Source organism: Aedes albopictus, chromosome 2 (assembly GCF_035046485.1).
Source record: "Aedes albopictus strain Foshan chromosome 2, AalbF5, whole genome shotgun sequence".
NCBI classification, from domain to species: Eukaryota; Metazoa; Arthropoda; class Insecta; order Diptera; family Culicidae; genus Aedes; species Aedes albopictus.
The window spans coordinates 331,176,060-331,192,282 of NC_085137.1; the positions used below are offsets into that span (position 1 = coordinate 331,176,060).

Below are 16,223 nucleotides of genomic sequence, written 5' to 3' on the forward strand. Positions count from 1 at the left end.
TCCATAGCCTTAACCACTATAGCCTATAGGCTTACTGGAGACCCCGCCTAGCCTACCTCGAGGAATTCCAACTGGGATTCTCCAAGCAATACATCCTGTGGTTCTTCCAGCAATTCCTCCTAGGACTCCTTCAGCAATTCTAACTGGTGTTCCTTCATGAAATCCTCTAGAGATTCCTCCTGGCATTACTGCTGGGATTCCTGGCACCCTTCCTGAAATTCCTCCAAAAACATAATACATCAAAAATTCCAGCAAGAATGCCAGAAGAAATCCCTAGAGCAGGGGGTTTCAAATCGTGCACCGCGACAACATGCCATTAGCATGAATATTGTATCTGAAATGTTAAATTTGGGAAATCTTGAAGAAAATGAGAGCAAAGCATCTCGGCAGAAAGCCGTCAAATTTGTAATGAAATCTATTATGAATTTACAAAGAATTTCGAGAGAAAAAAAACTACCAATGAGCTCGGTAGATATGAATTTAAAAAAATCGAATAAATTATTCAAGGTAAGAAGGTACGTTTTTTTTTCAAGAACTTCATCCTTCGGAATGTGTCCACTCTTTCAGGGAATCAAAAAAAGGTCCTTTCAATTTTCTTTGAAGTAATTTATCACAAATTAAAAAAAAACTTTTTTCTGGCAATTATTAAAAGTTATCCGACAAGTTCTCATAATAGCTAATCATTTAAAAAATAAAATTCGTCGAACTTTTCAAGACATCTTGGAAGAATATTTACCAAAAACCATATCAGTTATCCGCCAGGGATCAATACAGGGTTTCATCGAGGATGTGAAATTCACTGGTAGCCAAGCACCAATTCCACCAGAAACTTCGATAATGATTTTATCCTATTTTTTTAGTACTTCAGGTTATTTTCACAATCATTTGAACATTTTAAACAAATTTAAACACAACCCAAAAGATGTGAAAACCCCTACCCTAGAGGGAATCCTGCAGATATCACAGTAAAACATTTTGGAGAAGCCCTCTGAGGCATTCCTGAAGGAATCACAGCAGGAATCATAGCTGGAGCTCCTGGGATGTTTCATTATAGACATTTCAACGGAAATCCTAGGAGGAATTACTGGAGGAAACTGTACACGAATTTATAGAGACATCAGGAATGCCTAGAGAAATCCAAAGAAAAAATCCTTCAAGAAATACCAGGAGGAATACCTAGAGAAGTCCCTGGAAAAATCGTTAGTGGTATTCTGGAGGAATTCATAAAGAAGGCCCTGAAGGAATCGCTGGAGGATTTCTGAAAGAATCTTAGGAAGATTTCCTGAAAGAATTTCAGAAAGAATGCCATGATAAATTCCTATAAGAATCATTTGAAGAATTCCTGGAGGTGTACCCAGGGGGAGGAATTGTTGAAAGAATCATTGAAGGAGTTGTTTGAAGAATCCAGGAGAAAGCCCAAGAGGAGTTTCTGGAGAAACCTTATGATAAAATCTCTGTAGGAGTTCCTGGAAGAACAACCGAATGAATTTCTGCAAGAATTCCAGGAAGATTGCCTGGAAGGATCATAGCATGAAAAAAAGCAGGAGAAAGCTCTAAAAGAATTCCTAGAATTTTGAGGTATCACAGTAAGAATTCATGGAGGAGTTCTAGAAATAATAAATTAAAGAACCGCAGGATCCCAGCTGGGACTTATGTAGGAAGCTCACGAGGTGCTCCTGAAGGAATCCCATGAAAAATAACTGGAGTAATCTTTGGATAAAATCTCTTCAGGAATTCTTAAAGGAATCACAGTAGGGAATTCTGGAAGAATGCCCGAAATATTACCATGAGTAATCCCAGCAAAAATTCCTCAAAAATCCCACGAGAAAACTCTAGACAAATCCCTGGAAGAACTCCTGAAAATTTTACAGTTTGCAGGAGTCCTAGAAGGACTGTTTGAGGGATCTCAGCTGGAATTCCTGGATAAAATCTCTGCAAATGTTTTTTATTAGTTTGGAGTCTCCGATGGAATCACAGAAGGCATTTCCGGAGTAATCTCAGAAAGATTTCACAAAAATATAGCAGCAATCGCTAGAAGTATTCTTGGAAGTACCACAGGTAGAATTTCTGAAGAAGCCTTGATAGGAATCACTTGAAGAATCCTAACTGGATTTCATAGGGGAAGGCCAATAGGAGTTCCTGAAAAAATCCCATGAGGAATTTCTGAAAAAAAAAACCCTTGATAAAATCTCAGGATAAAGCCCTGGATATCATTGAAGTAATCACAAAAAAACCCACGTAGATTGCTCGGAAGAAACCCAGCAAGAATGCTTGACAAAATCTCCCGGAATCCCTTGAATTCCTAGGAAATTCAAATGACCCATTTTGATTACGGAAAACTCCGGAACCAGGAGGGCATTCCAACAATCCCTAGCAAATCCTCAATCAAATATATTTTCTAAGGGTTCGGGTAATTTGGAAACACGATGGTCAAAATAGATATGTGAAATTTGAATTTAATATTTTAGAAATATGTATGATTTGCTGTCCAAATTCTTTGGGTTTGGATTTAATCAGCGTTAATCAAAAAAAGATCTACTGATAATCGACAAGCCTCGTTGGATAATTGTACGACTCGTTCCGAGAAAATCTACTCTTTGCAACTCATTACATAAATAACTATAGGGTAAAAAATATAATTTGGACATGTATATAATTTGGGCATGCACTGCGATGTATGTCTTGTTCCGGAGAGCTAATCAAAGTAGATACATCTGAATATCGATTATTGGATCAAACAGACTCTATTCTGATGACTTACGTTGAAAATACGCTTAACAATTAAGAATTTACTTCAAAATTATCGAAAATGTAAAATATTTCACTAAAACCCCTCAAATGCACAGGTATGCAAGACGACATACACTTCACAGTCACATACAATATTCACCCCAAAATCGTAGAATTGATAATGGTAAGAAATTTAAAAGCCTTATTGCAATGAAAACTGTTCAATAAAGAAGCATTGGGCAGCCAATCTCTTAACATTCATCTAGAACGCCTGAAATCGATGGTGTCCAAAATACATTACAAGTTTTGTACTGTAAATATATTTTGGTCATCTGGCGAACTACATGGGGATGCTATGCGATTGCATATTGGGAGGCGTATTATGTGGTTCTGGCGATATTTCCTCGATTTTAACAAAAACTGTAATAGTTATCAAAATAGATGCCTGTTAAGCAGAGAAATTTGATTATTTACAAGAAAATATTTGTGAATTTATGCTACTTTCATGATAAAGCAGTATTCATGGCTAAACATGGAGATAATTGCCCTGTCCAAATTATATATCCCTGAGGGTGTCCAAAACATATATTCGGTGTCCAAAATGCAATTCTAACAGGCGATTGGAATTTGTGATTTTCTCTGATTAAAATGCGATCGTTAAGCTTTTTATCACCAGGAACGCAAAGTACAATCATATTATTAGCGTAATAGTAACTTTGCAAAATAATAAATTCTTTTCTAACGAAGCTAGGGGACGGTTTTTCTATCGTTGTCCTCAGCCTGTCCAAAAAACATGAATTACCCTACATATTAAACGCTAAAAATATTCGTATTTGCATCTGTACGCACGTCATGTTTTTGTGTTTCATTTGTTGCTTTATATTTTTCTTCTTTCAGAGATTCATTCGAGTGATCACGAAGTTTTCTCCCTGGAACACATGCTGCCCATACTTGGGCTAGAAGGAATGGTATACGGCGGTCACAAAATGCCCCAATTCATGCCTTCTCATCAGTATAAACCATCAGAGTACCACTTCTTACCTCACAAACTAAAGGAAGATACTCCTGTTTTGTCCAGCTTTACGCCAACAGAAACAGTACCATCTCAGTCCCACCCGTCTCCACCTTCACCCAACTTTGTGCCAGCTATCAATACGGAAGACCAACTGCTGAAAATAGGTCACCAAGCTTTGGGGAAACTAGAAACTCCTGGATCTTCGCAATTCCAGCCTGTTGTTCACGAGAAACCCACCTTCGTTAAGCCCGAGAACTACCCGAGCAAGTATGGATTTTCACATGGGCAAACATTCAAGACTGTTCCAATCGGCAATGTCCATCCAGGTTTTGGACCCTCAACGCATGCGGGAATGCATAATGAAGTAATTATGTTCCATAAGCCACAGTTTTATTCAACGAAACCGTCATCTGCATACAAGTGGCAAGAGCACTCAAAGAAACCTCAAATGGTCAGTCCTCTGTCAATCTCAACCAATTTTTACCACCCAAAAACTCTGGCTGGCAATGCAGAAGAAAACAATCAACAGCAACAACAACCTTTGACGTACTATCAGCACCAACAACAACCAGCTTCAGCACCAGTTCAAACACACGTTAGTTATTTTATCCCTAAAGAAATTGAATTACCTCAACCACAAGCTCAAGTTGCCCAACAGCAAACTGCACCCCAACAAATGCATCAGCCTTCTCTTTCGGTGAACACAGTCCAAAACGGAGAACACGTCGATTTCGTTGTCCCTAAACAACCATCTCATGAGGAACCTCCGAAGACATACTACAAAACAAAAGCCCATAAACAGCACCACAGCAGTCAACAGCCGACCTACTACATCCACAAGCAATTCGAGTATCCCGAAAAGGCAAATGGAAACGAAAACAACGTTGTTTCCGAATATCATGGATCACACAGTCCAAGTAAAGTGGAACAGACCCAACAACAGCTCCCAGAATCTTCCCCTTACGCTGCCCCACAATATCTACCGCTACAACAGACCCAACAGCAGCAGCCTTCCGCCGCAATCACGTTACATCAGACTCATCCGCAACCACAACAGACATTCCACAACACCAACCAGCAGCAAACTTCGGCACATCAGAATCACTGGAAATTCGGTCGAAGGAATCATCATCGGCACGAACATGTCAAGCCCGTTGTGGAGGCAACCAGCGAACAGGAACAGGACAGCACACATGCATCTTCCATTCAACTGAACAAAACGTTGAAACCGGCGGAAAAGTCGACGACGGAAGTCAAGGTTGAGATCGAGCACGTGGCACAGTCCAGGGCAGATGATAAGCAGCCACAGCAGCAGCAGCAACAACAGAAGAGTGAAACCACGACCATCAGGGCAACGACGACGCGGGCCGGCAGGCAGGGTTGGTGAGTATAAGTTTTTATTTCATTGGTTAATGAGAACTATATATAGTCATGAGACAATAGGGCGCGATTGGTGAAGTACTAGATTTGCATTAATGAGCCGAATTTTTGTATGGTAAGATGAATTCTCCGTTTTTCCAAAGAAATGGTACAAAACCGTGGGTATGGGTATGATTCTTTATCTAATTTGATGCTGTTTGAGAAAAACTTTGGAAAGCTGTACTGTTGAAAAGACAAGAAATGAAGAAAACAACAACACAGTTTTCCAAATTGCACGAATTCCTCGCAGAAATGGAGAATTTATCATCTCGAGATCACCATATATTCTCTCATAGAGTGGTTTAATAATCATCAACTGATAAGAAGATAGAGTCAATCGTAAAAGAATGCCAAATTTCAGCTCTTAAGTGACAGGACTATTCAGTGGTCCGTCTTATCCACCCGGTCCGTCTTACCCCCACCCCCGCTACAGGTCATGTATCAATTCCATTTCTGATCCCGAGCAGAAGCGAGTAACTTCAGCATACCAAAATTTAGAATCATAACAAAACAAGATATTAATCGGTTATCCTAATATTGGAAATCCCAAGTAACAAAATTAATTTTATAATGCTTTTGAAGTATTCTTCAACACCTGTTCTTTGAAACCATGCATAAACCAAATTGCTCTGCAAAACGACATCAACTCAACCATAAACCCGCCATAAGACCAAAGCGGCCCATCCTAAGATGCTTTTGGAGAGTTGTTTTTAAATTTCTTTTAAAACTTGTTGTACTTCCCAAGTTGTCCTCAAGGCGAATTGCTCTCTCCTTGTAGAATTTTTCAAGTGCACGATAAAACGATAATAAATTTTTCAGTGTTGTTGCTGATGCAGCTTTTATGTCGACAGAAAAGTTTGTTGAATTAAATTGAAAAAAAAAAAAAACACAATGAAAATGACACATTATTGTGATCGGGATTAATTTATTACACAAATTGGAAATATTTCCGTGGTGTAACAAGGATGCCAAATGCCAAGCAAAATTCATCGTTTATATATATTGCAAGATACTTCCAAAAATTGCAACGCGCTTCCATTATAATGCACTAATAAAATATTTAAAAATATTGTTCCTGGTTATGAGAACATTGTTCATGAGTTTTCTCAACATGTCTTCCATTGAAATCTAGGCCGGTGGTCGGTCCATTATCGATGATTTTAATCAACATCACCATAAGATCGTCTTAAATTTGTTTCAGCTCATGCCAGAGCTAAAAGCGTAACTCAAGAATACTAAGCACGGTGTGTCTAAACCCATTATTAACAAAATAAAATACCCATCTAAGCGGTACCCACCATTCGAAAGATAGAGTATCCAGGTATCATCTCTGAAATTTTGGAAATGTTTCATCGAGAGAATTGATAGTTTGAGCGATTTGAAATTTTAGGGCGATTTTTAATGAAATTCTCTTTGGACATATTCAATCGTGGTTGTTTCACGATCGTGGCCATCAACCTGTCCCTCATAAATTTGGAATTCAACATTAGAATCGTATGGTATTCGAGTCTTTTTACTGAAAATTTGAGAATATTTTATCTACGAAACCAAAAGTTATCGTGAATTGAATCTATAATCCAAATCCATGGGTTTTTACATTATTTGCAGCAAGTAAACAGTTACTATTTACTACAAATAACCAAAACCAATTCAAATGCCAGCATTCAACAGCTGGTTGAAATAGGATTTAAATGTCTGGAGCAAACGATATCTCTCCCCTGTTTCTGAAAAGTTGCTGGGAACGCTCTCAGTAGCTTGCTCTCCGAACACACCAAGAGATTTTCCAGTATGTATCATCTCAGACCAGCAACTGAAACTGCAAAATATGAAACTTTGAGAAATTCGGCAAATTAAGGGTCTCCCATATCGTTCCAAACATAGCCTTCAACGTGGTATAGTCTAGATCTAATTTATCTATGAAACACGCTCTGTAGATGTATTTGTAGAGTTTCAATGCCTGAAATATAATTATTATTAACCATCATAGTTAATTTAACGCTTACATTTGAAAGATCATGTAGCTTAGGACCTCCTTCAAGAACCATCAAAGCGTCCATTAAATTGTGACATGCTTTTCCTGTGAAGCCATACGTTCGTTGCTAATGTCTCACAACAGCCATCATGGAACACAACTATACCTTTTCAGGACTTGCTTTTTTGGCGGCTTTGTACAATGCGTTCCAAGAGTTACAGAGGATAGACAAAATGATCGGGACAGGCAAAATTGTCCTTCCTCAAAAAATATTCAAATAGCTGTAACTTTTTGAAAAGTGCATCAAATGTTCTCAAAATTTCACTGTTAGTGGATTAACTAGTTTTGTATCAGTGGACAAAATTTGGAAAAGATCGGGATATTCTGCACGAAGTTATAAAGATTCTAGAAAAAGGTATATTCATCCGATAGCCAACTTTGAGCTGTTATATCTCCGGATTCAATGAACCAAATGTAATGAAATTTTGAACATTTACGACTTATATAATGAGCTCTGAAAAACGTTTGACTCAACTTGAAATTATTAACAAGAGAAAAAGTTATAGTGATTTCATTTATTTTATGATTTTTTAGTAAATTGGTCTATTTTTAATATGCATCCCATTACTTTTTCAATGAATTTCCGGCTATGTTGTTACTTTCTTTCAAAACATATTTATATTCAAGACAATTAGAGGGAATATAAATGAACTATAATTAGCATCTTGAATTTTGAAACGATGTTGAAATTTAGGAAAATTTGGTGTTTTATTAGAAAAATAATCTAATCGTTATAATTTTTTTCCATGTTAAGAATTTAAAGTTAAGTCAAAAGTTTTTCAAAGCTCATTATATAAGTCATAAATGGTCAAAATTTTATTGCATTCGGATCATTGAATCCGGAGATATAACAGCTCAAAGTTGGCTATCGAATAAATATACCTTTTTCTAGAATCTTTATAACTGCAGAATAGCCCGATCTTTTCCAAATTTTGTCCACTGATACACAACTAGTTAATCCACTAACAGTAAAATTTTGGGAACATTTGCTGCACTCTTCAAAAAGTTACAGCTATTTGAATATGTTTTGAGATGGGAAAATTTTGCCTGTCCCGATCATTTTGTCTATCCCCTGTATGTGCAAAGCAGGTTGGGGAGTGGTAGCCAATATCAGCTCCTGATCCATACCGTTAACCCGTAGGCTACGGGGCTTACAACAAAATTTCAAACCGCTGGCAAAGACGCAAACATCAATATTTTTTAATGAAATTTTGAGGTTTACTTCACTATTAGTTGTAGTTTCAATATGCTGGGAGCCACAAAAATTGGAGCCACGAGGACAGTTTTATTCCAGTGGACGTCTGGGTCAGGAGGGGTAAAAATTGCATAACCTTCCTTTCAGCAAGGTCCCATTAGTTGGAATTCAAATGAATTCATCTGAAAAGTTGTTAGTTCCATGTATTATTGTATATTACGTCAGGCCTGGGGGTTAAGAAGTATATAGGTGATGTAGAACTTTTTCCAGGCCGCCAAAATATTTTCAGTTTTGAGTCTAATTTCTATGCGCTTGTAAAAGATTTTAAGGCACACAAGAAGTAGATTTTTCTGTCCTAAGCTGGGTCTTAAGCATATTGAATTAAACTATAAGTAAAACTTGATGGTAACATACTGTTTTCGTTAGAAAAATCACGTTTTTCACGAAAGTAACACGATTTTACAAGAAATTGCCTGCTTTTAGGTGTTCAATGTTTCTCAAAAGGTTTCGCATGTATCGCCTAAAAGTAGGCAATTTCTTGTAAAATCGTCTTACTTTCGTGGAAAACATGATTTTCAAACAAACTTACAAATCATACAAATTCAAACTGATTTTTTAATAGGTTCCGGGGCACCAAAATTCATGAAAATTTGGATTTCGGCTCAGTAAGGCATGCAGATTCAAAATATGGAATTATCTCAACAGCGCTAAAGTAGCAAATTACTACAAATTTATACTTATTTGCTTAACTCTACACGAAGATTGAGTGTTTCAAGCAGAAAACATATTTTTTACTGCCGTTCTATAAACTCTTGTGTCTTAGGACAAAGTGAATCAAATGAAATGAAATGTTTAACATTTTATGACCAATGTATTGCTCTTTGCATCGCACACTTGAAGCGCTCTACAAGTACAGAGCAAGTCGCCTAGAGGATACAGGGTCGGACAAAACAATAAGACCACCAGCCATTGTTCATACAAAATGATCAAGTTTGACGATGTGATTCTCGGTTTCTGATGAACCGATTTGGCTGAATTTTTGACAGTCGCCATGGAGTTACGTGAATATTGATTTGTATCGAATTGATTGAATTCTGTTCACTACATCAACAGTTACAGATATACGAAACGACAAAATAATAGGAAAACTTTCAGATTGCCATTATCGAAGGATATATATTTGTATCTGATACTTGATGACTGATAAACAAGTACTAACATGAGGGATGCAATTTAAACTTGGGGACATTTTTATTGAATTGACCACAAATAACCATCATAAAAATCTGGTGTTGGAATTTTGTCGCACCGTATATCTGTAACTTTTGATGTTGTGAACAGAACTCAATCAATTTAATACAAATCAAAATTAGGGCCCATATAGCCGAGGCGGTAAACGCACGGGTATTCAGCATGACCATGCTGAGGGTGACGGGTTCGATTCCCGGTCGGTCCAGGATCTTTTCGTAAAGGAAATTTCCTTGACTTCCTTGGGCATAGAGTATCTTCGTGCCTGCCACACGATATACACATGCAAAATGGTCATTGGCAGAGGAAGCTCTCAGTTAAAAACTGTGGAAGTGCTCATTGAACACTAAGCTGAGAAGCAGGCTTTGTCCCAGTGAGGACGTTACGCCAAGAAGAGAGAGAGAGAGACAAATCAAAATTCTCGTCATTCCATGTCGGCTGTCAAAATTTCACCCAAATCGGTTTACTAGAAACCGAGTACCATATCGTCAAACTTGGTCATTTTGTATGAAATAGGACTGGTGGTCTTATTGATTTGTCCGACACTGTATCTTCGGAAGTACAACAAGTTTTAAGAGAATCTTAAAATCAACTCTTCAAGAGCATCTTAGGATGGGCCGCTTTTGTCTCATAGGGGGTTTATGGTTGAGTTTATGTCGTTATGCAGATCAAAATGATTTATGTTTGGTTTTAAAGAAGAGGTGTTGAAGAATTCTTCAAAAGCATTATAAAATTAATTTTCGGATAGGCATGCAAACTTCTCAAAAATGAACTGTTTAATTCTCATCTCTCATTTTATAAGTCTGGAATGAAATCGACACATTAAAATCACCGCAAAGGTGTACTCTATATTCGGGAGGAAGTTTAGAAAGCATTTCTTCCACTGCAGGGAAAAACACTTCGTATGTTGATTTACCAGTAAACTGTTGCAAAACTTTAACCCACACATGTTGGAGTTCTCTGAATTTGGGTGAGACAATGACTTCGGAATTGAAATTGGAGGAGATAGCAACGAGTAACATTATTCTGTGCACTTGCAACTGTAACTCACTCAATTTTGAACCGATTGACTTGATTTCTGAGACACGATCAGATACGCACAGTATCTAGCCATGTTCAAAAATGCAAGTCAATCGGTTAAAAATTGACTAAGTTATACTGCCTATGATAGCATATCAGTCCCATATTTGCTGAGTTTCCTATTCATATGAGACAGTTATGCGATCATGGGCAGTATAGCAGCAAGTGTCCAAAATAGGTGCCACTGCTCAAATGGTCCCAGGCCCTACATACATTTATCTGTAAAGGGTGGAAGACTTTTGAAAAATCGGCGCGCTAGTGTTTAAAATGCGGCAGCTTGGATGAAAAATGTGCCTGAATGCCTTAAAATATCGATTTTATTGCGAATCGTAATCGTCGTTCAATAAATATTATTTGTTACATTGATATCATGTTCAATACATTTTTGGACAATAGTAAAGTAGAATGTTATGAATATGTAAAATATGCCAAAACTCAACTTTGAAAAATAGGTATTGATGATACAGGGCCCGTAGAGTGTGTCCATTTCGTAGTCATGAAAACGAATATTCGCATGAAATAGATATATATGCATCATGTTGCAAAATGATGTTTTTATTTTTCAGCATGATTCATTATAATCCCTAAATCTGTCTAGCATCATCCGAAGGTTTAACGTAGGTCCAATGTTGATTGGTCCTCACGAAAATCAGCCTGGCATTCACCGACGAATGACACCTTAAGAGGTCTTCGACGCACACGCGACAGTATCTTGTAGGCCGAATTTGAATGGATAATATGTCAGTGATTAGCGTACTCTAGTATGTGCCCTTTCTTTAAATTGGGTGACGAACCAGCACAATTGTACTGTTGAGCAATAACTGGTTTGCATCTATTTTTTTCATCTGTTTAGTCTTTAGGGGAATTCACTAAACAGCGTAAACTGATTAAACTGAATAAACGTCGCGATCACCAAGGCAATCTTTGATTATTTTATTCGCAAAATCGTGAAACATTTCGAATAAGCAGAAAATAATGGCTTACGCAGCAATTTAATCTGTTTCGTGAGTACCCCTTTTGTTTTATGTAATGTAAACTATTGAGCTATTACTTATACTTGTATTTATGTGAGCAAACAAACTTTTGTTTACGTTGCATGTAGGATTTACCACAACAAGTTGAACAAAAAGTGGACAAAACCCGTGAACTATTAAAACAGTTTTATCCGTTGCATATTTTTTTATTTTCGATTTATCTACGCAGTCAAAGCTAGAAATCGAAAGATTTAGAGTGGATCTTCCAAATGAGGGATAACAATATTGTTTTGTTGAGAAATTTTTTTTTTCGCTTGTTTTACGGCTCTTTCAGTCTATATTAAGCAGCTAAAACGCCTTTCGCATCTACTGTCCTACGTTTCGGTGTGTATTTCACCTTCTTCTGGGAATTAGAGGCTGCGTTTTGTTGAGAAATCTAAGAGTTCTGGAGAGCTTAAGTTGGCCAATTTGTAAGGAGATTTCTCTTTTTTGCGTTTTTTTTCCTGAAGGGATATGAGGCCATCTATCTAGATAGAGGGCAGTTCTATTTTCTCTTATATTCCTATAATCTGATGGTTTGATTGATGCAGTTGCTTGCTTCCGTGAAGTTCAATCGGAATTTCATCCTTCCAGCAGCCTTGTTGTTTTTCAGCTTCTTATGGACCTTCCAAATTTCACTGGTATAGAACCAGTCAACCCCAGCAAACCAGAGATCGTATAAAAATGTTATTTTCAAATTATATTAGTGTAAAGATTAAGTTAAAATTATATAAGAATCAATAGAAGATTAGTTTAAGTCGTTCAAGGCGCCCGCAATTTCAACCGATTTGGTTTTGCATCTTATATAACCACAACTTTATATGTACATTTTTATAACTTCACATTGACATTATAATACAACTTCTGTTGCACTTATTGCGACTGTATTGTAATCTACAATTCGAGATTACATATGAGTTCATATTTGTAAATATGAAGTCATACGGGGGAAGATCTCACTGCAGTGACGTTCAAAGCGAAAATTTAGTGTTTTTAAAAGAAATTTGTTTCTTGGTTTAATAATTCCTTATCAGAAACGTTTCAGTGAAAGTGATAATTTTAATTTCCTACCTGGATCCTTATTTGACTGCAGCGTTGCTCTACAATCGCGCCGGAAAATCATGGAGCTTTATTTCCTTCTGTGTTAGGCGAAGTTACTACACTGCTACATGTAGCCCGACCGCGGACGATGAAATGTTGCAGAGCGTTAATGATTAATCATAAATTTAATCATGATTAATGATTAGTGATTAAGATTAATCAAAAATCATTAATCATAATCACAAAAATTTCTCGTTTAATCATTATTCATTAATCTTAATCACACTGATTTCGCAATTTAATCATTAATCAGTAATCATAATCATAAGAAAAAAAGTTAATCAATCATTAATCATTCATCACCGAAAAATGATTCATCATATAAAATATATTATTCAGTTAAAGTTGGTTCAAATGCAGTTCTAAATATTATAATTTATGATTCTTCTTTCAAAAATCTCCCAGGCAGAGTTACCTTTTACTTTTGAAACTTCAAAAATATTTTTAACAACAAATATATTTCAATCACTTCCAGTTTTTGTGATTGATTAATCATGATTAATCATGATTTTTAATCAATGAGCTATTTTTAATCATTAATCTTAATCAATAATCACAGATAAAACCAAATTTAATCATTATTCATAATCTTTAATCATCCTCAAAATCAAATTAATCAGTAATCATAATCAATAATCACTGAAATAAAAACTTTAATCATCAATGATTAATCATGGTTAAAATTTTTGTTAATCATGAACGCTCTGAAATGTTGTAGCTCCATTTACCAGTCTGCCAACATGATTAAAGTATATCACGAAGCTAGTTTTTCGAGATTACTCCAGAAAAGTGTTAATTTTAAAAACACAATTTTTTCACCCAACACTGGTAGTCAAAATTGTTTAGACCATCCTCCAAATTATTTATTTTTGCCCAAATTTTACGTCCTGCAAGAGTTAATAATTGGCACAGTGGTAGGGTGTCTAATTAATAATCTGCAAGTTGGAAACTCTAGCCTTGCAAAACTTCTTTTATATTTGTTTATTATTTGCGCTGGTGAAAACTAAATCGTATATATTTCCAGACAAAGTTATAAGTTATAAGTTGTATTGCATGCCAAATGAAGCCGCCTGCAATTGTATATCTTAAAGTGGTTTTCTCAACATGTGCATATATGGCCTCCAAATTTATGCGAATAGGGCATATTTGGTGCATCTTATACAATCTTTTTCGAACGGATAAGAGTTCACTTAGCAGAGTTGTAGAAGAGTAATGTGAATCAATTTGTTGGCTGGGACAACTAAATTCATAATGTTCTTAGGTGCTCCTTCGGGCTAATTACGCGCCTGGTTGCCACTGTTTCATGGATAAATTACATCACCAGATTCGTTGGTATCTCCAATCCACTCGTCTAGTTTTTGATGGTACTGCAAAATAACCTTTTCGGCTGACAAGCGTTGGATTTAAAAGGGAATGGTTCTGTTGTATCTTGTACTTGTATGATAATCACACCCGCAACTTCTCGCGACTGCAAGATAATGATCCGTGTCAGTGTTCGGACCAATGAAGAGCCCCATATCTATGACGCCCGGAAAATGTCACTCGTCGACCAACACGTGCTCTATTTGGGAGCAAGTGGTACCAGTCGGGTATCGTCAGCCGCAGATTGTTGATAACGGAAGGGGCTCTCCCTACCGCCTTAGGTGTACCTGACGCTATACAGCATTTCATACTCAGCCGCTGGATGTCAGAGCAGACGCTGTTTGAGCCTTATCTTTTTAGTAAGCAGAATTTCGGGACGCACGTCCTCAATCTAGCTGAAGTCAGAAGGCCAACAGGGTCTAGGCGGCACTACAAGCTAGACACACAACTCTTAGCTAGTGGTCTTTGTCATCGATTGACCCGTGAAAGCATGAGCTAGGAACTCGTGAGACGCTCCTTTCAGGTTGTCGACTCAAAATTTTACATCCCCACTCTAAACCTTTTTTACGCAAATTTTCAAAAGAAATTACCAATGAGTTATTTTCGACGGATTTTTTTCCGTGAGAGGATTTGATGAGCGGTGGGACATCCTTAACATATGTGTATTTAGTATGTATTTCTCTTTTCAATTTGTAACGTCCCGTAGAAACAGACCATATCACAGAGGAGGTTAATATTTTCGTATTATGCAATCTGTGCATCATCCATGTTTATAGGTATACACGGAAATGAATAAATGTGCCTCATGTTGGTTAGCAAATGTCCAATCTTCCATTCATGTTTCATTCAATACGTTATGCATAAATTCAGTGCGTACTAAATACACCTTCAGCACAACATTATTTCTTATGCAACAAACTTTAAACGAGGAATTTCCTCGCAATCTTTTCTCCGACCTTCGGCACTATAATTCAAAATAATCCTCAGTATATGAACCCCACTGATCGTCCATAAATTACAACGCTAATGCCCATCTAATACGCAAATATCCTACTTATTGGTGATGCAACAAGCGCGAATTTCACTTTCATCCTCTGCTCAATGGAAAGCAAATTCAGTTTCACTTTAAACATATCTCAGCTCGTACCAGGTACCAAGCTGTGTTTTCCGGTTTTTTGATTTACTATTCTGCTCTTTTTACACTCCGATACAGATTTATGCAACTCCTCGAGCAACATGTGATGGCGGACGACTGCGAGGAAAGTACATGCACTCGAAAACTGACTCCACTTGTGCCCCCGAATGAACCGAACAACCGGACCAGCGCCAGCGATGGGAACCACCAACTAGCGACAACCGTCCGAACAAAAACACCAAAACTAAGCTTCACGGGAGGAGCAGCTGATGGAGAGAGGAAACCGAGGAGATGATGACTTCTTCGGTAGCGGAACACCCAAAAAATAACAACCAACGTCATACATTAGAGCACAACCGATCCGGAAATTTCGGAGGTTTTAATTGATGCTTTTCTATTCATGTGTTGCTTACTATAGCGGGGTTGTTATTGTTGTTAGTGGATTATTTTGTTATTCATAGCATTCAAGCAAAAAGGTTTTGTTTGAAATTGATTAGGTTGAGTAATTTATTTGATTTGTTAGGTTAGTTGCAATAGTTATCTTTTGTGTTTGAAAGTGGCTGTAAGAGAGTGTCATCTGAGAGAGAAAGTATATAAGTAGAATGACAGCATTTAATTGTTATCGGTATTTTCAAGATTTCAAAAACTTCAGAACTTCAAGGAAATTATAGGAGAGAATTACTTTTACACCAAATCCTAACTGAACACAGAGTGAATCTTCCCATTTCTTTTCAGTTTTCTTCTACCTAGACTAGTACGTAGTTATTTATTAACTAGCTCATGACCGGTTGGTTAAATCGATCAGAAGAGCAGCCCATTTGATTCTAGATTGTAAGCATCTGCGGAGATGAAAATAAAGCGATCAAATCAAGTCGAAATTTGTTGTTTCATTG

At 37.0% G+C, this 16,223-nt stretch overlaps 1 protein-coding gene across 1 annotated transcript in view; it reads left to right on the forward strand.

Annotated features, from left to right (window-relative positions):
• The window catches only part of LOC115257248 (uncharacterized), a gene marked incomplete at its 5' end in the record, with an annotated part of 66,789 nt that extends 50,571 nt beyond the window's left edge, over positions 1–16,218 (forward strand). Inside the window, 2 exons of the mRNA XM_062848369.1 lie at positions 3,628–5,128; positions 15,409–16,218. Coding sequence (XP_062704353.1) covers positions 3,628–5,128; position 15,409 — 1,502 coding nt within the window. The remainder of the gene's footprint in view (positions 1–3,627; positions 5,129–15,408) is intronic.
• Between the last annotated feature and the right edge of the window lie 5 nt (positions 16,219–16,223).